At 57.3% G+C, this 24969-nt stretch overlaps 1 protein-coding gene across 2 annotated transcripts in view; it reads right to left on the bottom strand.

The window, feature by feature from the left end:
* Window positions 1-3158: 3158 nt before the first annotated feature.
* MYH9 (myosin heavy chain 9) overlaps window positions 3159-24969 on the bottom strand; it is a 92400-nt gene continuing 70589 nt past the window's right edge. The window contains exons 18-41 of one of the 2 annotated variants that reach the window (XM_036250820.1): window positions 24882-24951; window positions 23023-23183; window positions 22100-22208; window positions 21027-21158; window positions 20381-20587; window positions 19518-19655; window positions 18344-18467; window positions 17320-17491; window positions 15639-15851; window positions 15098-15242; window positions 13378-13584; window positions 13147-13251; window positions 12730-12882; window positions 11516-11764; window positions 10225-10437; window positions 9895-10107; window positions 9415-9576; window positions 8224-8352; window positions 7342-7430; window positions 7134-7257; window positions 6717-6925; window positions 6022-6130; window positions 5745-5917; window positions 3159-4626 (exon numbers count right to left, since the gene is read on the bottom strand). In XM_036250820.1, coding sequence (XP_036106713.1) covers window positions 4509-4626; window positions 5745-5917; window positions 6022-6130; window positions 6717-6925; window positions 7134-7257; window positions 7342-7430; window positions 8224-8352; window positions 9415-9576; window positions 9895-10107; window positions 10225-10437; window positions 11516-11764; window positions 12730-12882; window positions 13147-13251; window positions 13378-13584; window positions 15098-15242; window positions 15639-15851; window positions 17320-17491; window positions 18344-18467; window positions 19518-19655; window positions 20381-20587; window positions 21027-21158; window positions 22100-22208; window positions 23023-23183; window positions 24882-24951 — 3724 coding nt within the window. In that variant the 3' untranslated portion in view covers window positions 3159-4508. The remainder of the gene's footprint in view (window positions 4627-5744; window positions 5918-6021; window positions 6131-6716; window positions 6926-7133; window positions 7258-7341; window positions 7431-8223; window positions 8353-9414; window positions 9577-9894; window positions 10108-10224; window positions 10438-11515; window positions 11765-12729; window positions 12883-13146; window positions 13252-13377; window positions 13585-15097; window positions 15243-15638; window positions 15852-17319; window positions 17492-18343; window positions 18468-19517; window positions 19656-20380; window positions 20588-21026; window positions 21159-22099; window positions 22209-23022; window positions 23184-24881; window positions 24952-24969) is intronic. The other variant, XM_036250821.1, reaches the window with a different exon arrangement.

Here is a 24969-nt window from a genome sequence, read left to right as displayed (position 1 = left end):
ACCGAGCACGTAACCAGGGGTCTTTGCAGCCCCGGAGTGGCCAGGCTGGCAGGCGCCTCGCACCTGTTGACCCCCTGGGAGGTGCCACTGGTCTCAGCGGCCAGGCCGCCGGCATCATCCAGGGGACAGTCCCCTTGTCTTTCCTCAAGTCGTAAAACTGGGCCCCGTCAGCTTAGGAAGGGTTGGGACTAAGTGTAAAGGTGATAAAAGTCAGGCCCAGAACCTTGGTATTTTGGCGTGGAATGCTCCGTGTCATTTCCACGTGTGCATAGTGTTTAAGAGAAGCGGGCGCCTGCTCAGAGTTAGCGGATGTTAGGTTACAGCATAGAACCGGTAACGGAGTAACTGACCTAGGTGAGTGGTTTCCACTTGAAAGGTTCTCTGCCCAGGGCTAGCGGAGCAAGCAGCAGACCCCAGGGCAGGCGGCTGAGTGCGGGCAGGGCGGGGGCTGTGGAGGCCACACCACCAGGCATCTCCGAAGCTCGCGTGGGGCCCCCCAGCCTCTGCTCTCCCGGCAGGCCTTAAAACTAGTCGCATCCAGTCACTGAGGGAACAGCACAGCAGCTCCTCGGGAATGAAGCACAGAATGACGTTCCGGAGCGGCCATTCCCCTTTTGGGCGCGTACCCCCAAACTGGGCGGGGTCTCGAAGAGACATGTCCACCCAGGTCACAGCAGCTGGACTCACAGCAGTCAGAGGCGGAGGCTGCCCACGTGTCCACCAGTGGGTGACCAGCCAGAAACACAGTGATGTCTACATGCGGCAGGATGTGATTCCCACGAAAGGGCAATCCCGGCACACGCCACAGGGTGGCCGAACCTTGAGGACATGCTTGAGTAACGAGCCATCACAGAAAGACAAGTGCTGTGTGACTCCAGGTATGAGGTACCTGGAGTAGTCAGTCATAGATGGAAAGTTGTCAGGGGCTGGGTGGGGAGGGGACTTGGAGAGCTAATGTTTAATGGGGACAGATTAATAGTTTTACAATCTGGTTTTTTTTTTTTTTTTTTTATCCTCACCCGAGGACATTTTTTTTTGTTCAGGTAGAGTGGGAGGGAGAGAGAGGAAGAGAGAGAGAGAGAGAAACATCGATGTGAAAGGGACACATCGAGTGGCTGCCACCCGCACAACCAACCAGGGCCGGGGACAAACTGCAACCAAGGTACATGCCCTTAGCGGGAACCGAACCCGGGTCTCTCAGGACCGCAGGCTGATGCTCTAACCGCTGAGCCAAACCGACCAGGGCATACAAAACAAGGAAGTTCTGTGGGTGGATGGTGATGGTTGCACAACAGTGTGAATGAACTCGATGCTGCTGAACTGTACCCTTAAAAACGGATCAGGTGGTCAATTTTGTTATGTAGCCTGATATAAACATTTTTACTTTTTTTTTTAATCCTTACCCGAGGATATTTTTCTATTTATCTTTAGATAGAGCGGGAGGAAGGGAGAGAGAGGGAGAAATATAGAGAGAGGGAGAGAGACGCTGACCCTGAACCAACAACAAAAAAATAAATCCTTAAAAAGCCCAAATTTAATGGAAAAGAAATAACAGCTCCTGAGTCCCTCATACTTTGCAAAGCATCTTCACACAGATAATCGTAACTGTTGCAGCCCCGTGATGAAAACATTTGACACGTTTCAAAACAGAAAGCAAGGCTCCGATGAGGTGGAAGGACTTGCCCAAAACGTGAGGGCGCTGGGCCGGACTGGTCCTGTTCGGTCTTTTCTGGACCATGCTATTCCCCCGAGGAGAAACCCTGGAAACCCTCAAGTCCTCTGCCAACCCCCTTTCCCCCCAACTCCCTGTCGGCTCCAGGTGTCAGAAAACTCCACCTCAGTCCTGGCCAGCAGCTCGGCTGCTGGGAGCATCAGCCTGTGCACCAAGGTTGCAGGTTTGATCCCCAGTCAGGACACATACAAGAATCAACCTACGAATGCATCAGTAAGTGGAACAGCAAATTGATGTTTCTCTCTCTCCTTTCTTTTCTCTAAAATTAATATAGAAAACCAATCAATCAATAAAAATCTTTAAACAAAGAAAGAGCCCTGGTTGGTTTGGCTCATTGGTTAGAGCATCGGCCCGCGAACCACAGGGTCATGGGTTCGATTCTGAGTCAAAGGCATGAACCTGGGCTGCAGGTTTGATCCCCTGCCCCGGTCGGGGCTGTGCAGGAGGCAGCCAATTGATGTGTCTCTCTCGCATCGATGTTTCTCTTTCTCTCTCCCCGTCCCTCCCTTCCACTCTATCTAAAAATCAATGGAAAAATATCCCTGAGTGAGGATTAACCAAAAAATAGAAGCTTTCACAGCCCTTGTTCAAGGTTGCAATGAAGTGATGAAGCTGAAACCCAGCCCGGGAGCATCTGATGTGATGACGAATGTTTTCCGTTGTGCAGCCCGGAAAACCTGCTATTGAATGGAAGTGGCAGCCCCCCAAACACTCTGGGACCTGGTGCCACTACCCCTCATGGCATCTCTGCTGCTCCCTCCCCAGGGGAGCAAGCGCGCCTGCTCAGAGGCTGGACAGGTCGACCGTCGGAGGCCTGGGCAATGTCCTGTCCAGAGGCAAACGGCTTTCCTTAGCAACCATGCTGGTCCAGCTGCGGCCCAGGGCTTGCTGCACGACCTCGTGTCAGGAGGAACCCCCTGCCCCTTGCAACTGCAGGGACATTGGTCGCCTCCACTGCCCTTGTACTTCTGGTAAGCAAGGGGTCTGGTGTCTACGCTCTGCCTTTGTTAAAAGATGAATGAACGAAGCTTTGACAGTCCTTTGAGAGCCTCCTGCTCCAATACCCACAGGCCCACTCACCAATTCCTCCCTCCTGCTCCAGGGCACTGGGGAGCCTCCCCCTCTGCAGGCCGACCGCACCATGGTGAGTGAGGAAGCCCTGGACTTAGTGCCTGGGCCTTGTGTCTACCGTGTGCTGGCTCAGTGTCAAGCACCTGGCAGGTGGCTCAGTAACTAAGGAGCTAGGCCTACAGGAGATGCTCATTCCCTTGAACCTGGCCCAGCCTGCCTCGCTCCTTTGCAGAAGCCACCCAGCCAGGCTGGGCCCCAGCTGCACTGCAAGCTTCCAAGACGCACACCAGGTGCTGCAGAAACACGGTCCCTTCCGAGCCACCTTCTGCGGCACAGACACCACCAGACACAGGGCTTGTAGCACGCGGACTCTTTATTGAGACGCTCTGTGGAGAACACCTGTAAACCAGCTTCCTGTAGAGGTGACGGCTGCAGCGCATGCTAAGGCACTTTATTCTACAAAAGGGCGGTGCCAGTCCATTCACTCCTTCGTGACAGCAACTGGGACCTGAATTCAGAGCTGTGTAGGCGTTTGGAGCTTTTACAGAGCTTCATGATTTGTTGAGTTTGTTTCCTTTAAGAAAATGCCTTCTTTGCCGTGAGTGAGTCTAAACGCAGCATATACAACAGTTAGGAGTACAGGTGATTCAGCAACCAGTGCAGACCAGTGTGGGACACGCTACTCTCTTCTAACATGGCTCCAAGGAAAGGCAGTGAGAAAGACTGGGACTCTCACCATTTATTACGGGGGAGGGGGACACTTCTATGTCTCTCCTTTCAAAAACATCTGTGCAGGTGGCGGGTTTTTCAACTATACTGAGTCAATGGTGCAGATAAACTACCCTCGGCCCAGCCCTGGAGTAGGTACAAGGTCGTACGGGAGGGTCACTGGCCCCGTCTGATGCTCTGTCAGATCCGGGACGAGTCCCTTAACCATTAAATACATTTGGTCCCCAAGAGTGTTGGCAGAAGCCACTGCTGGCCTTTCCGGCTGGGCCCCCAGGCTCTGCCTGCTCGGCCGACGGCCTTGCTGCGGGAGGGCAGGCCGCCCCTGCAAAGGGGGGGAGGGGTCATCATTGCACTTGAGACGTTCTAGAATCAGGAAGGGACAGTGGCACTGCCCAGCATTCTGTGCCCTGCACAGAGGTGGTGGCCCTGGACCACCCAGAGCCCACGAGAGGGGCTCATGGGGAAGAGGGTGTGAGGTCACCGCGTGTGATTGCCAACAGCAAAGAAGGGGGTGGGGGATGCGCTGGTGGCAGAGGGAGAGAAGGTGAGGATTCTTCTGGGGTGCTGGGCTATCAAAACTCCTTAGTCTGAAGAAAAATAGATTTGTAGAAAACTCCTGCCCATCGCTGGCGGCTGCCCTTCTGGCCACCACCTTGCGCTTTTGGCAAGAGGAGGCCAAAGACCCTGCAGGTCACTCTGTCCCCAGCCAGGGGCCCAGGACCTGGATTCTTTGGTATCAGATTCTGGGGGTCGGGGAGAGCGGTAGGGCTGCAGCCGAGAAGCCAAAGTCCCTCAACAAGGCCTGGGGGGCAGGGAGGCGCAGGCCCGAGGTCCTCTGGCCTGATGGGGGTGGGGATCATGGTCACAGCTGTCCCATGAAGGTGAGGGGGGTGCTGCAAAGGCTAGGAAGGGGAGGCGGAGTCATCCGTTGGTCAGTCGGTCTGTCTGTCCTTCTGGGCAGGAGGCAGAGAGGAGGCTACTCGGCAGCTTTGGCCTCTGTGCCGTCAGCCTTGCCGTCCACCTCGTCGTCCGAGCACTCGCCGGCGCCTTTCCGAGCCATCCGGCGGGGCACCACGAAGGGCAGGTCTCCGCGCCTGGGGGCACAGGCAGAGGGTCAGAAGGCCAGCGGGGGAGGGGGGGCAAGCACAGCTCACACTCCACAGCGACCTCTAGAGGGCAAAGGGGCACCTAACAGCTCACAGGAGAAGCACGGCCTCCAGACAGGACAGGCCAGAGCTGTTGAATGAAGCTTCCACTCTAACCCAAAGCACTAGCAAACCCGCCAGCAAATCAGGACAGACACGGATAGATGGACCTGCCTTCTGCAGAAGGCCACCCTTTCTCCAACTCAGGACAAGCAGGAAAAGGAGGGCCACAGGGACGGCTGTGGGGACCAGCAGCTTCCTTTCACCGCGTGTAAGGAAATCGGTGTCAAGACTAAGAGGGCCTGTCAGTTTCACGCTTTAAAAAGGGATTGTCATGAAAAGTAAGAAATGAGAATTCCGGGGGGAAAGACCCTCTGCCTCAGTCATTTCATACTTCTTTTCTAAAAAATGTTTTTTCTCTATTGATTTCAGAGCAAGGAAAGGAGAAAGAGAGAAACACTGATGAGAGAACATCGACTGGCTGCCACCTGCACGCCCCCCACTGGGGACCGGGCCCACAACCTGGGCACGTGCCCTGACCGGGCATTGAACCGGCGGCCTCCTGGTGCCTGGGTCGACGCTCAACCACTGAGCCACACCGGCCGGGCCATTTCATACTTCTCAAATGCAAACACTCCCTCGAGACGCAGGAGGCCCCCTGTCCTGCAGGCTCGGGCAGAGGACCGCGGCTTCCCTGGGCAAACGCTCACTGGGCACCCGGGCCGGGCCGGGGCCCACCAGGCTGCCTCAGCGCCTTCCCGCCCCAAACACCCAGCACAGCACTGTTCTCATCAGGTTGGGAGCAGCCACAAGAGCTGACTTTGCAGACAGGATGGAATAAATGACCTAGAGTTTACTGCTTATTCGAAAGGCTGGGCGAGAGCCCAGGGGTCAGGACCCCGAGGGCAGCGGCCGACCTGCGCGTTCTCGCCCCCGAGCGCCGTGCTCACTGCCGCTGGTTGAGGAAGGTAACCGACGCACAGGAGCGTCACCGTCTGAACCGTGCTTTGCAGAACCAACTCGCGAGTGAAAGGAGACAGAGCTGTGCGGGCCGCAGGCAGGCTCACCTGAGCTTGTTCTTGAGGGAGCTGACCTCGCGGTTCATGGCATCGGCGGTCTCGGTGGCATCCTCCAGCTCGCGCTGCAGTTTCCGGCGGGAGGCATTAGCCCGCTGGGCCTCCTCCTCCGCCTCCTCCAGCTGCCGCTTGAGCTGCTTCAGGCGGGTGGACGCCTTGTCCGCCTGTGGGGAGGTGTGGCCAGCGGCCCTGGTCAGCGCTCTGGGCAAGTGGGGCCCGCCTGGCCCCTGGCCAGCCTGGGGCACCACTGCTCTGCCCACAAACTCACCTGGTCCTTGAACTGCTCCGCGTTCCTGCGCTCATCGTCCACCTGCAGCAACACGTCCTTCAGCTTCTTCTCGGCCCGACGCACCTGCTTGCAGGCCGCCTGGCGCTCCCTGCCAGGCACAGACGAGCGGCTCAGGGGACCCCCTTCGAGGGTCCGGCCCACAGTCCCCAAGCTGGACCGCCCACTCCGGGGCCTCACTGCTATCTCCCCCACGGGGAGGCCGGAGGCTAAGGCGGCCCTCACTGAACACCCACTACGAGCTTTGCCTCGTCTGGGAGGCACTTTAACTGGCCCTGTTTCGCAGATGGGGGAACTGGGGCTCAGGGAAGGGAAGGGACACGTCTCCGAGCATATATCCCCCTAGGAAGAGGGAACACTGAGCTGTGGGGCCCAGTGTGACCCCCATTACCTCCCAATAAGTCTCTGTCTCGCTGAGCCCAGACTGTCTGCCCAGTGGCTGTGAACCCCTACTTCTCCCTGATGCAGCCTCAGACACTCGGAATACCCCCAACTTTAGAGGTAGGCCGTGGGCTCCTACTCAGACTCCACGAGGCCCGGGGAAATGGAGGAGAACCCCATCAAGATGGGGGAAAACAGCCTCTGGGACTTGGGGACAGAAAGCTGGCTCCTGACTGGACTCAGCCAGGACGGCAGGGGGTTGAAGACTGTTGCAGGTGACGGGAGGGGCTGCCTACTTTGTCTCGTTGTCCAGCTGCTCCTCCAGCTGCGCGATCTTGGCCTCCAGGGCAGTGATGGAGGCCTTGTACTTGGACTTGACCGTGCCCTCCATCTCCTGCAGCTTGACCTTGAGCTCCTTGTTCTGGCGCTCCAGCTGCTGCCTGGCGTTCTCGTTCTTCTGGGCGTGGCTGCGCTCGAGGTTCAGGTCTGTGTTGATCTGGTCAATCTGTGGGAAGATCGGCTGGTGACTTTGAGGAAGGCCGGGGACCTTGCTGGGGGTAGAGGTGACAGCCGGACCCTGCAGAACGCCTCACAAACCAGGTCCCCCAAACTCAACAGGGGCCAGAACATCCTCCCCTAAGGAATGGAGAAGTTTCGGGCTTTGCGGCCCAAGCATGTGCAGAGGGCGCGCCCGGATGCCCAGCCCTGCCCACCTGCAGGTTGGCCTTCTTCAGCCGGTCGTTCACCAGCTCCGTGTTGCCCTGCTCCTCCTCCAGCTCCTCCTCCAGCTGGGCGATGCGAGCCTCCAGGCGCCGCTTCTCCTCCAACGCCAGGGCTCTGGGGAGGCCAGGGAGCGAGCAGGGGTCAGGGCCAGAGGTGGGGTTCCCCCCAACACCCAACTTTACTTAGTGGCTCACTCACCCTTTGCCACTGCTGTTGGCAATCTCGTCGGCTAGCTCGTCCCGCTCCTGCTGGGCCTGACGCTTGGCACGCTCTGCAGCTGCCAGTTCCTGCAGGAGAACCGAGCGTGACCCGCCGGGCGGCACAGCCCCGACGGCCCCTCTTCCACTCCCGGCGCTCCGCACTGCTGTCCTTCCCAAGCCCGTCCTCCCCTCTAAGCCCCTCCTGGGACGGCCTCCCTGTGGCCATAGCTTAGGGACCACGTGCTGACCAGGCCCCCCACCTAAGCGCTAGGAACCGGCCCGGGGCCAGGATGTAGAGGTAAATGAGAAATCGTCCTGGCCTAAGGCTATGCTGGTTCCTCTTCACCCGGCGGACCTCTATCAGGAGGGACGGGAGAGCCATGAGGTGGGGCCTGGCTGTGAGGTCTCCGAAAGCCAGGTGGAAGAGAAGGGCTTTACCCCGGGGTGAGGGTCATGAACAAGACCCACATGTGACCCTGGAGGGAAAGACCACAGCAGATCCAGGCAGGAGAGCACAGCCAATCAGGCCAGAGCGGACCGGACGCGCCTGCTGTCTGGCTCAGCGAGAAGCAGACCTCCTAGGTCCTGGGGAACACTTTCAAATGGGCCTCGTGTGTGACAGATGAGGGGACCCTCGTGTCTGGGAGGGACTCCTCCTCGCCAGGAGGCAATTCGCAGCAGGAGGGGTGGCCACACCACGCCTCACTTCCCACCGGAAGCCCGGTCCGTAATGAACCCTGCAGGGACTTCCTTCACACAGAACCACCCACTCACCCCGGGAGCTCCCCTCGTCTGTTTCCAGCTCTGCCCAACCCCTGTCCAGTGCAGGCCCCGAGCTGCCGCCTGCTGGCCGGAGCGGAGGGCTGCGGCCCTGACCCACCTCCTGCAGCTGAATCATCTCGGCCTCCATGCTCTTCAGCTTCTTCTCGTTCTCCTTGGCCTGCGCCAGGATATCCTCGCGGGAGGCACGCGTGTCGTCCAGCTCGCGCATGTAGTCCTTCATCTGGGCCTGGGCAGGAAGGAGACGCCTGGTGTCACCCCCCAAACCCAACGGCCACGCGTGCCCTGCCTGCCCCCCATCCGCCTCCCGGCCAAGGACAACGCCAACAGGAGCCTGTGGCTGCTTTTTGCCTGACATCACAGGTTACCAGCTAAACTGAAGGGCGGGACTGTAACTGAAGACACTGTCTCTCCACCCTGCAGCATTTTCACCATCTTTGACCGCTGGGATGGACAAAGCAAACTGGGCAGTGCTGTCACTGTGTACTAACTTCAGCCCAAGCTGTGTCGTTCACTTTCTACGATTCCCTGCTGGCTTGTATCCAAGGTCCCGGCACCACCCCCAACACCACCTGCTGCTCCGCCAGCTCGCCCTGACCAACCGCAGCATCTTTGTTACTCTTCTGCGATTGGTTTTAATTCTGAAGATGTTTGTCAAGTTGCTCTTTTTCCTTTTGCAGAAAATCCCAAACTGGGACTTCCCACGTCCAAGGATAAGACCCTTACTGGGTCAGCCAGCTGGTACCGGGAGAACGCCACCAGCCAGCAGGCATGTGTGCCCTTTGCCCTCGCCAACCACGGATGTTTAAGTTTGTTCTTGTTGCTGCAGGCTTGCCGGGTAGGATGTGGCATCTCAGAGCTCTTTTATTTTACTATTCTTTAAATACGGGTCAGGTGGAAATTTCCCATATGTCCTGCTCTGGCCGCTCCATCCCTCTGTCAGCATCCATTGGGCGCACTGGCCACACATGGGTCATATCAGGTTTATTCTGAAAATGTGCTGCTAAGTGACTGTCTTCCCTAACTCCACCGCACAGCTAGATTTGGACGTTTCTTTCTTTAATGTACTCGAAGGCATTGGTCTAATTGCAAGTTTGCTTTCAGACTTATTTCCCACTCAGCCTCTGGGCCTGAATCTCCATCTGTGAGACAGGCTAAGGGCACCAGGACCTTCCTCGGATGGGGAAGGTGGCAATTCCCAGCATTCACTGGCTTCCCACTCGGGTCCCACCCCACGCGGAGCCCAGCGCCACTGCATGTGGCCAGACTGGTTTGGTCCGGCCGGACCTACCTGCAGCTTCCGCAGCTGTTTGATGGCTTCGTCGCGGTTCTTGTTGGCTGAGTCGATGTGGGCCTCCAGGTCCTTCAAGTCCATCTCCAGCTTCTTCCGAGCGGCCATAGCCAGTGAGCGCTGCTTCCTCTCGTCTTCCAGCTCTGCCTCCATCTCCCGCACCTGGAGGAGATGCTGACAGGTCAGAATGCTGGCCCCACACACAGACCCTATGCCACCAGCTCTGAGCCCAGATGGTTTGGCCCAGTTCTGTGGGATCCATGGAGCCTTCAGGGCCAATGAGAATTAATGAACAGAAAAAATCCTGATATGATCACTGACTCCCCCCACTTCCCCAGGACAGAGGAGCGGAAATGGTCAGGGAGCCGTCCACAATCCAGGCAGAAGGAGAGAGAGGAAGCCTGCCAGAAACCAGGGGCCCTGCCCACCATGCCCAGAGGCGGAGACGGCCCTGCCTGCGCAGCTGGGCGCCACACGCACCTGTCTGACCAGCTGCTTCTTTTTCTCCTCGTTCTGCTCGTCCCGGCCCTGCAGGTCCCGCTCGAACTGGGCCTTCATGGCCTGCAGGTTCACCTCCAGCCGCAGCTTGGCATCCTCGGTGGCCTGCAGCTCATCCTCCAGCTCCTCGAGCTGGGTCTTCATCTCCTCCACCTGCTGCTCCAGGGCCCGCTTGGACTTCTCCAGCTCGTGGACCTGCCAGCCAAGGGGACTGGGTCAGGAGCAGAGGGACAAGCGGTCCCCGAGGGCACTGCCCAGTGCCCAAGCCCCCGCTCTGCTGTGCTGCCCCACCTGGCCCCTCCTGGTACTCACACTCTTGCCCACGTCGTCCTTGGAGCTCATGAGGTCCTCCATCTCTGTGCGGAACTGCTTATTAAGCCGCTCCAGCTCTGCCTTCTGCTCCATGGCCTCTTCCAGGGCCCGGGCCAGCGACAGCGCCTTGGTCTCCTTCTCACGGGCCTCTGCCTCAGCCCGGTCACGCTCCTCTGCATACTTGGCAGAGACGTTCTTTTCCTCAGCCAGGAGCTGGGAAAGATATGGGTGCCATGAGGTTTGAGCAATGGGCTCCTAGAAAGAACTCAGAACCTGCTGACCCCAGGCACCTAAAACACACAGACTGGACTCTCCAACCAACGAAGGCGCAGTGCTGGCTCTGCAGGGAGGAGACCAGGAAGAGCAGCACCAGCTGCTGCTGGGAACCGGCTGGTTTCAAGGGGGACATGCACTGTGCAGTGTGTCCTGGTAACCGATGAGGGCACCATGCTGTAAGTCTCTCGTTTTTATCGCTTACTAACGACTCTCTGCCTATAGGCCCCTTGCATAAGAACCCACAAGAAACACTGGATGCGCACAACCTGGAAAGGCTCTGGTTCTCCTGAACGACGGGCTGGCATTTACCTTGAAGAGTGGGACTCTGGCTGCTTAGAAGCCCAAGGCCCTGTATGGCCACCTCTAAGGATGTGAGTTCCAATCCCCCTGGTGTCCACCCTCGCTAGGCCTGATTTCCCACCTTCCCCTTCTCTGCCCCAATCCCTCGTCTATCCACGGACCTGTTTGTTGAAGGACCAGGAGTAAGAGCTCTAGACTTTGCAGGCAGTGGCTGCAGCCGCTACTTGACTTGGCTCTGCCAGCATGGAAGCAGCCAGAGACGACGGACAGGAAGCAGCCTCGCCGGGCCCGGTACACCTGAGGCCACGATGCGCGTGGGCAGCACGGGCCCGGGGAGCTGAGCCCTGACTGACTCCTTCTATCCCAGCCCACTGTCTGCACCTCTGTACACTGCCTTAGATCCTTCCGAATGAGGAAGAGGCGTGAACACGAGAATAAAAAGTCTGAGTCATACAAAATGTGAAAAACATCATTACATAAAATATGAAAAGCATAAGAAACCATAAGGTGGAAAAGTCGCTCCTGAACCCATCCTACGGAGAGGCCCTGTTCCGAGTACTTTCTTGCAGGCCCCGCAGCAAGCAGGAGAGCCAGCGGACCGAGCGACTGCTGGGAGTGATGGGATCCCAGGGCCCGGTCCTCGGCGGCGGCCTGGGCCTGAGGCCGTGGTGTTTGCAGGAGAGGAAGTGAGGCAGCGCGCGCAGCGGGCACACACCTGGTCAAACTTCTTCTGCTTCTTCTCCAGGTTGGAGACGCTCTGCCGCTGGTGGTCCAGGTCCACCAGCAGGTCGTCCAGCTCCTGCTGCAGCCGTGTCTTGGTCTTCTCCAGCTTGTCGTAGGCGGACACCTTCTCCTCGTAGCGCTGGCTCAGCCCCTCCAGGTCCTTCTGGAGCTTCCTCTTGGCTTCCTCAGCTATCTCCAGACACCCCACACCGTCCTCCATCTTCTTCTTCATGTCAGTCACCTGAGCAGGAGCAAGGAGTAAGGACATACCCATGTTGGCACCTATTCAGGTAACACACCTGTGGCTGAGACAGCTGGGAGCTGGCCTGCAACGCCATGAACGGAGGCCAGGGAGCCAGCCAGTTACGGAGGCTTCCCTCTTCCACTGGGGCAAGAGAAACAGTTTCTGCAGACGGTCTGTCTCCTACATGGAGCTGAGCAGTAGGTGGGCCTTGGAGGCCTCTCCACTGTGACCTACCCCAGAGGGAAGCATCCTCCAGGGAAGCACTAGGCAGCAGGCTGGTGCGCTCCGGGGAGTGTGTCTGCTGGGGGCAGGAGGACCCCAGCCACCTGTCCTGCAGCCTCCTCCTTGCACCTGGACATGCAGCTGCCACCATGTGCTGGCTACGCCTACCCAGACCATGGAGCGGACTGGAGCCCGCCCTGAGTTCAGGGCAGACCTTCTGACCTGGTGCATTTCAGTCCTCAGACAGGATCTAGAACAGAGCTCACGGTCTACTTTTAACTACAGATCCTTTGACAGTCTAGCACAGACTATGGACTCCTTCTCAGATGTTTGATACACATAAAATATATAGGATTACCATATACGTTTAATATATACGCAAACATTCAGCTCATGCAATGGCAGCCTCCTGACAGCCCGAAGCCCCGCAGGGGCTCGGACACGGGACTGGTGGTTTCTAGTGAACAAGGCCACACCACTGCGACCGCCGTGGCTTATTCTACGTTCACAAGGAAGGAAATGCTAGAACCAGCCACAGACTTGTGCAAATAAAGATGTTCAGTCTCCTCCCTCCGAGTTCACGGATCCCTGAATTCTACCTGGGGACCTGGGCTAAGAGCCTGGGCTGGAGAGGACAGGAGCTTCCTGAGGAAGGGCACCCAGCTCAGGCAGGCCTGGGGGACCCAGCAGAATCCACCCAGTGTCCCCGAGTCACCCCGCAGCCTGGGCTAGCACCGAACCTGGGCGTGGAGGGTGGCAATCTGCTTCTCCAGATTCTGCTTGGCCTCCTCCTCCTCTTCCAGCTGCTCCTTGAGGGAGTTCTTCTCATCTTCCACCTGCTTCAGCTTGGTGCTCAGGCTCAGCTTCTGCCGGTTCTCCTCCTGCAGCAGCTCCTACTCCGAGGACAAGAGGGGCACGGGGCCCAGAAGGCACACTGTCAGAGCCTCACGGTCCCCACACCCTTGGCGGGAGGGAGCAGCTGGTCTCTGATTCAGGGGACAGCTGGTAAAAGCCTGGTGGGGAGCTGGGGGGACCCAGAGACCCCATAAATGCAGGGGTAATGGGACAGAAGACCCAGAAGTCTGGCAGGTGGTGCCATGTGGGCCACAGGTCCTCATGGGAAAGGCCCCGCTGCAGAGATCTGCTGCCACCCTCACCTGTGTGTCCTGCAGCTGGGACTCCAGAGTGGAGAAGTCCTTGGTGAGCTTGCTGGACTTGCTGTCAGACTGGGTGAGAAGACCCGTCACATTGTCCAGCTCGACCTGCACGGGGACAAGAGAGACGAAGGCCCATGAAACAAAAGAAAGAGAGGAGCCCCGGAGAACTGGGCCAAGACCGAGGGGCTGCTGAAGGGACCACTGCACAGGCCCGGGGCCCCGGAGGCTCACCTGCAGCTTGGTGACCTTGTCGGCCAGCTCCGTGCGCACGCGCTCTCCATCGTTGAACTTCACCTGCAGCTCCTGCAGCTGGGCCTCCACTTTCTTCCGCTTGTGCTCTGAGTCCCCTTTGCCCTGCAGCAGCACCTTCACCTCATTGGCCAGCTCCCCTCGCTCATTCTCCAGGGTCTGCTTGGCCTTCTCAAGGTTGGCTTTTACCTGGTAGGGAAGGAGGCAAAGGTGTGAAAAGGGGCATCATCCATGCCCTAACACGGGGCCGGTCTCTCTAGGATCGTCGGAACTGCAGGATTCAGACCCAGAAACTGCTGCTTCTGCAGCAAAAATGACGTTGGGGCCCTGGCCTGTGCGGCTCAGTGGTGCCAGTGTTGGCTGGTGCCCCGAAGGGCCATGGGTTTAATTCTCAGTTAAGGGCACATACCTGGGTTGCAGGGTCAGTGCCCAGCCCCAGTCAAGGTGTGTGTGGGAGGCAACTAATAGATGTTTCTCTCTCCCCCTCCCTTCCTTCCGCCCTATCTAAAAGAATCAATGGACAAATATCCTCAGGTGAGGATTAACAACATCAAACAAGTGTTGGATGGCCTGCGGGTTGGCCTGCTTGCTGGATCCCGGACTTGGAAGGCTCACACCTGATCTGTACTCATCACTGCTGCGTGATACCCAGCAGGAGTCCTCGTGGGAGGGCCTCAGCTATCCCACCTCTAAGACAACCCTGCCCAGCCGACAACCCTGCCCAGCCTCCCCCACGGGTGGAGGGAAGGTTCCAGTGTAAGACATTTCACTGCTGACATGAAGGTTTTAGTAATGATGCTACAGAATGAAGGGAACTATAACTGCTCATCATTAGACATCCAGTAAAGCCTCCTTCATTTGATATTCAAAGTAATGTTCTTCCAAAAAATAAAGTTTACAGAATAAACGTGACAATCCCATTCTAGTCTTCACTGAGCTGGCCCGCGGGTCATGGGCAAGTTCAAGGATAAACAGAGAATGCCAAGGAATGATGGTAAAAACAGCTCAAGGACAAAGAAAGGTTTCACCCGGCACAGAACTGAGTGGAGGTGGAAGGGAGGCAGACAGCCTTGTTGCTAAGACGTTCTATAGGTGGCTCATGGACGAGCCTCTGGCCTCCTGAGACCCCGGGGGTGGCTACAAGCTGGGAGCCACAGGAGGCAGGGCTTGTCAGTTAAGGACCTGCCAGGCCGTCCGCTGCCGGCAGAGAAACCAGCTGGGACTACCCCAGGGCTTCCCGAGAACACTCCAGCTCACCATTGGGGGTGTTCTAGAGAAGACCCTGGCTCAGAAAAGGGACCCGAGACCCTTGAAATCAGGTTCAGGGTCACTCCAGTTTCCTGAAGTTTTCTGGGATGTCAGGTTGTTGAACAAAATAATAGCAATGACTGTATTTGAACAACTTACTGAGCCGCTACTATCTAAGGGCTAGCGATTCCAACTCTCACATAAATGTGTAAGACAGACCCATCATTAGCCTCCTTTACAGATGGGGAAACTGAGGCACAGAGGTAACTATCTGCCAAAGTCACACAGTCACTGAGGGCTGGAGCTGACCTCCAACCAGGCAGTCTGGCCCCAGAGCCACTGTCCTACAGGACTGGCCCGGAGTGGCTACCGGTCTCCGAAGGACCCCTGCCCCGAAAGGAGGAAGACCCGACCCGAAGTCACACAGCCAAGTCCCCAGGGGAGGCCCACATACCCGCTTCGTCTGCTCCAGCTGCTCCGCCAGCTCCTCCACGGCCTGTGAGTGCTTCTGCCTCATTTCCTGGATCTGGGCCTCATGGGTCTTGGCCTCTTCCTCAAGGGTCTTCTTCAGGATATTCACTTCCTGTTCCCGTTTGGACCTGGAGAGAAATGTCCTCAGATTAGACATAGGGACCCTGGAGCGATGCTGCCTCCGGGGCAACCCCCGGCTGCAGGGAGGCCAGCAGGGGGCACCGGCCACCTCAGGGCAGTCTCTCCACCTCGGGCCACCTGCGCTGTCCATCCGCTACAGACCCGAAGGCACTGCAGGGGCTGCTGCACGCTTTCGCCCGAAAGCCCACCTGTCTCTCTCACACTTCAAGCCAGGTTAATCGGTCTTTTGGTAGAGAGGAGACACTGGGGAACCTTCAGCTGCCATGCTCTGTGGTCTATGACAATAGGTCACTGTGTGTATTCAGAGGCCTGGGATCCACCTCTTCCAGACCACAGCCTCCTTTTCCCTGCCTGTGACTTGACCACTCTGCCCCACGGCACACCTGAGCTCCTGCTGGGCAGCCGTGGAATCCAGGGTGTCCTCCAACTCCGTTTTCAGAGCCTCCAGCTCTTCCCCGAGGTCCCGTTTCTGCTTCTCAGCTTTATTCCGAGAAGCACGCTCAGACTCCAGGTCCTCCTGGAGTTCAGAGATCTGGGATTCCAGCTCACGGATCTTCTTTAAGGCCATGTTCTTCTGGGTGGCTTCTTCCTCCACTCTGCCGAAGAAACCAACATCAGGATGAGGCCACTTCTCCTTCCAGGAGCAGAATTAGCAGAAAAGGTGAGAGAGAGGGAGTCAAAGCCATCTCTGGCAGTCTGAGTCACGGCCCTGAGGAGCTGCACTCGGCGAAAGGAACCCCTGAGGCACACCATCCTGAAGGGTTAAGGGCAGTATCATTTTGAGAATGGAAAAACCTCATAAAGCCCGGCCGGTGTGGCTCAGTGGTTGAGTGCCAACCCATGCACCAAGAGGTCGCGGGTTCAATTCCCGGTCAGGGCACGTGCCCAGGTTGTGGGCCAAATCCCCAGTGGGGGGCATGCAGGAGGCGGCCAATCGATGTTCTCTCTCATTGAAGTTTCTATCTCTCTCTCCCTCTCCCTTCCTCTCTTTCTAAAAATCAATAAAGAAAAAAAGAAAAACCTCATAAAGAAATCATTTCAGCCCTGGCCGGTTTGGCTCAGTGGTTGGAGCGTCGGCCTGCAGTCCAGAGACCCGGGTTCGGTTCCCGCTAAGGGCACGTACCTCGGTTGCAGTTTGTCCCCGGCCCTGGTTGGTCGTGCGGGTGGCAGCCACTCGATGTGTCCCTTTCACATCGATGTTTCTCTCTCTCTCTCTTCCTCTCTCTCCTTCCTGCTCTATCTGAACAAAAAATGGAAAAATGTCCTCAAGTGAGGATAAAAAAAAAAAAGAAATCATTTCATTTTCCAAATTAAAATTCAGTGCTTTAAACATAAAACAAAGTTTAAATGCTAAATAAATAAATAAAAAGGGAATAAGATGCTACAGTCCAGGAAGACTGCAACAAAATAAAAATACAAATGTGCCATAGAATTTGGGTGATGATGCTACATCAGTCAGTGTAGGTTTAGAGATTGTAACAAAGTAACCACTCTGGTGCAGGATGCTGATCGTGGGAGGAGGCTGTGTGTGTGTGGGGAGAAGGTTCAACTGAACTTTCCCATACTGTTGGCTTGGTTTTGCTATGAACCTAAAACTGCTCTAAAGAGATGGTCTATTAAGAAAATATATATATGCCTTGGCTGGGTTGGCTCAGCGGTTAGAGCATCGGCCCACGGACCAGAGTCTCGGGTTCGATCCCCAGTCCTGGTTGGGGTCATGAGGGAGGCAACCAATCGATGTGTCTCTCTCACATCCATGTTTCTTTCTTTCTAACCCCCCCACTCTGTCTGAAAATAAATGGAAAAATATCCGCAGGTGAGGATTTAAAATAAATTAATTAATTAATCATAATGATAGTAGCATGCCTATAGCCAATAAACCTTAAAAAGTTAGGTAAATGAAAGGATGGTTGTGGCTGGTGGTATTGTGGATGACTGTTTTGGGACTAGAAACAAACGGCAGGAAACGTTTCGCTGTGAAATGGCACCCGAGGCAAGAGCAGAGCGAATGCTCAAGCCCGCGATGCCCGAGACTGCAGCAGGAAGCGCTGGGCCTGGCCTCACCTGGCCAGGGCGGCCTGCAGTTCCTCCTCTTTCTTGGCCAGCTGCATCTTGAGCTCAGCGATCTGGGCCTGCAGCTCCGCGATCTGGTCGTTGAGGTCCGTGGAGTCGCCCTCCAGCTTCCGGCGGGTCTTCTCCAGCTCCTGCCGCTGCTTCTCCTCTCTTCGGAGGCGCTCTGAGGAGGGGTGGGGAGAAGCCGACAGAAGCCTTAGTGCCCACGGACTTTGCTGTACATGAGGGTCACAGGGTCACAGAACACAGGCCCTCCTGTCAACTTCTGGTAGAAGGAAGAGAACGTCACTGCGCTGCCAGGTGCTGTCTGTCCAACCCACCCCCTGCCCTGTGTCTCTGCAGTGGGCACAGGGGTTTCTGGCACAAGCCCTAAGTTCTGGATTTCCCCATCACCCGTGTCCACTCCTCTCAGGGGGCAGGGGCAAGGGGCCCGACAGCCACAGCCCTGCACATGTACCCCATTCTCGCCACAGAGCCCCAGGGCACAGGGAGACGAAGACACGACCTGTCACCCTGCCCTAAGACAAGCAATGACATCAGTCTAGCACTTTACGTACAGGCAGCGTGTCCACAAGCATCAGATAGTCTAGTCCTCACAAAGGCCCTTTCTCTGTGTCCCCTCGGAGGTAAGAACAACTACAGCTCATGGAGATGAAGTAACAGGTACAAGATGACACAGCTAGTCAGTGGCAGAGCTGGGGGGGGTGTCAACCTAGAACCTCTCAGGTGGTCTCAAGTTTGTGAAACCCACGGTATGCAACAGACACCAGGTGCTCTGCTTAGGGGAGCCTCCCCCCACCACACAGCGCCGGTACCTGGCGGCCCAGAGCCCCACAGGGACCGGACGTTGGACCCTAGGTCATGAGGGCAGTGGCTGGGTGCTGTGGACCCCGAGCCTCACCCATGAACAATGAGCACGACCAGCCTGGTGCTCCCGCTCCTGGCGGTGACGCCCTGACGGGCACTAAGGGGGGCACCTTGGGAGTCAGGCACCTCCGGCCCATCGCCCACTTACCCTCCAGGTCGGTGATCATGGCCTCGTGCTTGTTCTTGAGCTTGGCGAGGCTCTTGGATTTCTCCTCCTCTTCCGTGAGGTTGGTGGTGAACTCGGCTATTCTGTCTTCCAGGAGCTTCTTCTCCTGGAGGGTGGAGGGGTGTGAGGGTGCATCAGGGTTAGTGGCAGCTGAGCCCGACACTTCGGCTCTCTTCAGAGTATCACTCGTGCAGAAGGTTAGACTGCGTGGAGGGACAAGGACTAAATGCTTGATTCACCAGGACTTCCTGGATCAAAGGGGTCACTTTGTAAGGACACACTAACTCCCTTTAAAGAGCTGGATAAGCTTCCCTGATCTACAAACGTGGATACCCAAGCCCTTCTTGGACCTATTTTATCCCTATGGGCTCAGGTAAGAAGGTTTCCAGGTGGCAGCTAGGGTTGGTGAGGGAATGGGGGCACCACCTTCTCCAAGCCTCGTGCCTGTCCACTGGGTGGGCTTTGACCTCCTACCTCCCTCCTCATGCCCCCAAAATGCCCCAGGCTGCTCCCCTCAGTGTCTGCACTGTGTGGCCACCGCTGGAGTCCTAATCTCAGTAGGGTCTCCCCACGACAGCACAGCCACCATCATAAATACCGCATCACGTGGCATGAGCATCTCACTCCCCGCGTCACCATTCCTGGGCAAGCACCCTGCCACTTCGACCCACCCAACCCTCAGCATTGAGCACGGCATTCTTTCCGGGTCCCTCCTTCTCCTCCAACACGCTTCCCGGCTTCTATCTACTCACTTAGCTGACAGGGACCCAACTTGGTTCTCGAAAGAAACAGCCCCCTCCTTGGAGAAGGCTGAAGGAGAAGCACCCCACCTCAATACCACGTCACCACGGTGCCCAGACCCCACCAGTGACTGACGTTCAGCGTCACACAGATGGTTCCGCTCTGCCAAGTCCTGGGTCTCAAGAGCTCATGAAGAGCTTTACCCAGAAGAAATGTCAAAGCTTTCCCTGGGGCCCCACTCACTTATCAGAAACATCCCTTCAAATATGACGCTGGCACCCAGAGGCCATGGGACACCAGGAGGGACACCCAGAGGAAGAGCCTGCTCCCGAGCTGAGGCCACAGCGCTTCAGGCAGTAGGGTGAGGTCGGCCGTGAGCCCGGGCGGGCTCACTCTCCACCCCCCATGTGCGCACCTTGGCCAGCTTGCAGTTCTGGTCCTCCAAGATGATCTGGTCTTCCTCCAGCTTCTTCAGCTTGGCCTCGGTGGTCACCTTCTCCAGCTGCAGCTTCTGGCGGGCGCTCTCCTCCTCCTCCAGCTGCTCCTCCAGTTCCTGTCACAAGGCCGAGGGACTGTGAGGAGCGCAGGCTGCACAAGCCAGCGGTGCGTCTGAGACGGGGTCCGGCCCCCACGTGTAGGGTCACATCGTTAAAACTGGGTATGGGCACAAAAACCCTGGTCCAATCGTGTGGTCACTTGGTCTGAGATGCTCCCTTAAGCGAGCTTCCCGCAGGGACGACACGGGCAGGGAGCAGAGCTAACCGCCCTCTGCTCCCCAGACTGGCCGGAGGACTGAGCGAGTGAAATGAAACGACTTCGGCCCTGGCCAGTTTGGCTCAGCGGTTAGAGCGTTAGCCCGTGTACCGGAGAGTCCTGGGTTCGGCTCCCACTAAGGACTAAGGGCACGTGCCTTGGTTGCAGTTTGTCCCCAGCCCTGGTTGGGGTCGTGTGGGTGGCAGCCACTCGATGTGTGTCTCTCTCTCTTCCTCCCGCTCTCCCTTGAAGATAGATGCAAAAATGTCCTCAGGTAAGGATAAAAAAGAAAAAGAAACAGACTTCGATGCTCGGTCAGGCAGCGCGCGGACTACTGAGACACACATTTGAGACACGACCGCCCCGGAGGGAAGCCTCTCAAAGGCTGTCCTGAGCGAACAGAAGGAGAAGCTGGCCTACCATGTCACTGCCATTCTGTGTTCTCTCCAGTTGCTGCACCCTGTCCCCGCCGCCCCATGCCCGGTGTGCAGCGGCCCCTCTCTCCGGGGGACGGAGCTGGCTCACCTGGATGTTCTGCTGCATCTTCTTCTTCTCCGCCTGCAGGTGCTGGCAGCGCTCCTCCTCCTCCTCCACCCTGGCCTCGAGGTCATGGCAAATCTCCTCCAGCTCCTGCTTCTTGGCGGTCAGGCGGGCCCGGAGCTCCTCGGCTTCGGCACACAGTTCTGTCTCTGCCTGGAGCTGCTCCTGCAGCTGTAACTTCTCTGCCATGAGCTGCAAACACGTGCAAAATGCAAGGTCCTTGCAGCCTCCTCAGGCCACTCCAGCGCAGACGGCCTCTAGCTCTGGCGTCCAGAGGAAGGACCACGCTACAAGAACAGTTTCCATCTTGGGGGCGCTAAGCTCCCAGGCACTTTCTAAATATCACGTCCTGTATCCTTTACCACTACGCCATGAGCTGTGCACCAAGATGCCTAGGAAACAGGCTCAGAGAGGTTTAGTGCTGGAGCTGGGCCTCAAACCCAACCCTCATGAACTTTCCATCCCATTGGACGGCCTCTAAACATCACATAGCCCTGTAGCAGAGTACAGAGAGATTAACCCCTGTCCTAGTGAAAAACCTCCTTGAACTCCAAACTTGCCTTGCCAGTAGGTGGCCAGCAGGTGGCAGCCCTGGGATTGGCAGCACTATCTGGAGTCCACAGACACTCACCTGGGACTGGAGGGTCTCCATCTCCGTGAGCCTGTTCTCCGCAGCCAGCTGCTTCTCTCGGACCTTCACCAGCTCCTCCTCCTTGGCCATCATCTCCTCCTCCTGGCGGCTCACCTGCAACAGCGGCTTGACCTAGGAGAGGGGGTGAAGACAGACGTGCTCAGCTGAAGACGCCTGGCCTGGACGACAGCCAGGAGGCTTTCCCCGCACCTGTGAAATGTGAGCTCCAGAGGGTGAGGGGTAACCAGGTGTGCTATGGGGTACAAACGGAAGCGATTTTTCTGGAAATCAACGTGGTGCTGTGTGCCACAGGCTTCTGGCCTGCGAATTGCGTCTCAGGGAACCTGTCCCTCGGCACGCAAGACGGCAGTCACCCAGTCACCACAGCATAGTTTACGATGAAAATTAGGGATCACATCAAGACCCATCATTGGGAAAGTCACCAGATAAATTATGAATGTCTCTAGGGAACCAAAGGCTGACATTTTAAAAATGATGCTCAAAAAAAGCAAAATACAAGACTTTACACAAGCCAGGGCTGGGCTATATAAGAACGTATATGGTTCACACAGCAGAGGCTTTGGAGAGTGAAAAGCAGACAGCAGAAATAAACATGAAACCTCTATTCCATGCCGTCATCGGCCTGCCATGGAAGGGATTATGGGTGAATTTCCATTTTCTTCTTTGTGCATTTTGTTAGCCTAGGTCTTCACAATGACTGCAAATTAGTTATTACAAATAAAAGCAGACTAAAACAACTTATTTTATTAAAAGGAGGGTCGTGCCCAAGACCGTGTGGCCGTGGCCGGTGGGGCCTATATCTTGGAAGCTGCAGTTTGAGCCCCTCTAGCCCAGCCTAGCAGCAGGCTTGACCATCCACACTGGACAAATGCCACAGCTCACGTGCCCCAGGCCCCATGGGCAGGACCGTGCTGGAGATGCTGCCAGGCACGGGGATGGCAGAGGCAAAGCGCCCCTCGCAGAGGCCGGCATAGGCCTGCTTGTGCCTGGGCCACGACAGAAGGGGCAGGGCACGGCGGGGCTGTGGTGAGGAGGGCCCTCCCAAGACCTACCTTGGTGAAGAGCCGCCACCACTGCCAGTTCCGCAGCTTGAGGTAGGCGGCGCAGTTCCGCTGGAGGACCTTCATGGCCGTCAGCTGCTGCTGCCGCTTGGCAAAGGCCCTGAGGGCGAGAGAGGTGGTCACCCCTCAGGGCAGGGGGAAGGCAGACCTAAGCTACCAGCCCTGACCTTGCTCCCGAAAGCGTCTGAGGGATGACCCCTGCCTGGCACATCCCAAGACAGAAGCACAGGGAGAGTCTGATCTTGGGATTGAGTCCTGTAGGTGATGCAGAGAGTGGCAAGGGCCTAGACCACAGGACCACCCTCCTTCACTAAGGGGCAAATGCGGTCACAAGGTCAAAGAGCCTTGTGCACGAAGCCTTGTGCACCAAGCTAAGTGTGATCACTGGTTATTCAGTTGATCTGACTTCAGCTTCCCACCCTCACAACACCCACTAGCGTGACTTCTGGGTAAACACAGGCTCTGGCTCCCAGCACTCAGAGCGCAGGCTGTGACGTACATCCCTGAGCACAGACACAGGGGCTCAGAGACCAACGTCCTGCAGCAGGTGAGCCCGACTCCCACAGAAGCTGCTTGAACTCAAGAGCAGCTTCCTCCCTGGGAACTCGGGGTACTCTGGGGACAGCTAGGCTCTGGGTGTCACCCCTACACAAGGGACACAGCAAGAAATACCAGTGGGCAGGAAGGAGGCCTTCAGGGCAGGCCTCCGCATGTCAACCTGGTCACTTTAGACATCAGGCGGAAGTCCAGGAAGCAGGGACCAGGGAGAGCTCCGTGGGACTCCCTTAGGCAGACCCCTGACGGCTTGCGGGCTCCCAAGGCCACAGCTTCCTGAAGTGCCCTCTGCACTGGGAGAGCCAGGAGGGCCTGAGTGTGCGGCAGTCTAGGTGGAGACCAGTGTCTCTGGAACTCACTTTCTGGCCAGGTAGCCCCTGCAGCAGGCCTGGAACCCGATGATGACGTCGGTGATCTTCAGGTCCCTCTCCTCCTCCAGGTGGGCCAGCACGCCGGCCCGGAAGAAGACCTTGCTCTGGCCAATGCGGTACAGGTTGCTGTCGAGCTCCAGGGCTTTGATCTAGACGGGAGAGCCGGCCATTTACGGTGTGCCCCCCAGAGCCCTCAAACGATGCTGACCGCTGGCCTCAGGGAGAAGTTGGGGGTGGAGCAGTGGCAAGAGAGGGGCCCTGGAGCTTCTGCTTCTCTGCTGGGCAGCCTATCTCCTGGGACTCAGGGGGATGCTAGGAAGAGGGGCAGGTGGGTTCCAGCATGGGGCAGGGTGACAAGTCAGACTTGAGAGGAAACACAGAACCTCAGCATTAAAGGGAACTTGAAGGTCCTCCCTCCCCCGCCTCTGCACGCTGCAGTCACTCTCTTCAGGCGCCCAGACTGCCACCAAGAGTCATCAGCGCAGTCCCTAGGAGGAGCACACACTCCACAGCAGGCTGCACCCAGGCTCCAGGACTAGGCGATCCTGGGCCTTAGCCTCCATGAGCCCACGTTCCTAAGCTATAAGATGGGAATGCTTTAATTTTTTTAAAAAAACCAGAGTGAAAAGGAACGCCCTCTGCACAGTGGAGCTGTGGGAATGCAAGGAGAGGATGCAGACGTGCCGAGCACAGGCCCCACACGCACTGCATGCTGGGCAATTCAGCACAGTAGCGAGGCTCTCATGAAGCCCACGGAAGGGTCTGTTTGCCTGCGTGGGAGACAAGGGATTTAGAACAAGCTCCGAAAGGCAGAGCCTTGATGGAATAAGTGGGATCTGGGGACCCTCGGTGACTGGCGGTCCTGGATGAGGCTCTGGGAGTAGAAGGCAAGACCAGAGGAGGTGGAGCCAACACGGGCAGCTCCCGTCCCCGCTCCTACCCCCATCTCCGTACAATGAGCCTCAGGAGACTGGTCCCATCTTCCCTGTGGAGCAGGGAGGGAAGGAGAACTGCCTGTGTCTGAAGGAGGGACACCCCTCACCTGGTCAGCAACCAACAGCCTCCTCGAGGAAGGGTGGCCCAGTCCTTCACACCTTCCCTCCCATCAGCTGGTCAGCATCAGAGCAGAGAGCTGTGTCTTCTCCCTCCCGTTTCCTGGCACCAGTCTCCCTATCCCTCAACACAGTGCCTTGCACATAACAGGTGGTTGAGTTTCTTCCCTTGTCTCTCAACACCAGGCCCCACAGACTCTTTGGACAGGATGCAAAGCAAAGAAAAACAGAAGTGGTGGCTGTGAGCCCTGGACACATCGGAAACGAGACGCCTGCAAAGCAGGAAAAATGCCCCGTGGGACACAGCCCCAGCTTGGCCACTCAGTCGCCACAAGGCCCTCGCCCATTCGGCAGAGTTCAGGGACCCACTGCCCATCGAGCTCCGCTCTGGGGGTGGAGGAAGACAGAGGAAAGGTCCAAGAGCGAGGACTCCGGCGACGCTGGGCCAGGTGCTGGGCTCCTGGCCTGCTGCCCTGGCTGCAAGCTGCCCTCCTGACCACACGGGGCACGAATATTCGAGACGTGAACCGGAAAGCACAAGCACATGTCCCCGAAAGAAGGGACCACCACAGCGCTGGTCTCCTCCACAGCACCCTGGCCCCGTGCACCATCCCTGACTATCCAAGGGCCAAGAGGCTGCTGCGCAGGGAACCTGGCGGAATCAGACCTGGAGCATTGGAAGGCCAACAGAGCAGGGGCGTCACCTGACCCACAGGGCACCTGCCCCGTCAGAAAGGCAATGGCCGTGCGGGTGTCCCAGCCAAGGGGTCTTCCACCAGAGGGAGCTCAACTCACCATGAGCACACACGCCTGCTTGCCGTCCATGAAGCCCTTGGGGATGGAGTTTGGTGTCAGGATTTCATATCTAAGGAAGGAAAGAGCT

This window comes from Molossus molossus, unplaced genomic scaffold (assembly GCF_014108415.1).
Source record: "Molossus molossus isolate mMolMol1 unplaced genomic scaffold, mMolMol1.p scaffold_m16_p_10, whole genome shotgun sequence".
NCBI classification, from domain to species: Eukaryota; Metazoa; Chordata; class Mammalia; order Chiroptera; family Molossidae; genus Molossus; species Molossus molossus.
Note: the sequence above shows the minus strand (reverse complement) of the source record. Positions and strands in the feature narration are given on the sequence as shown.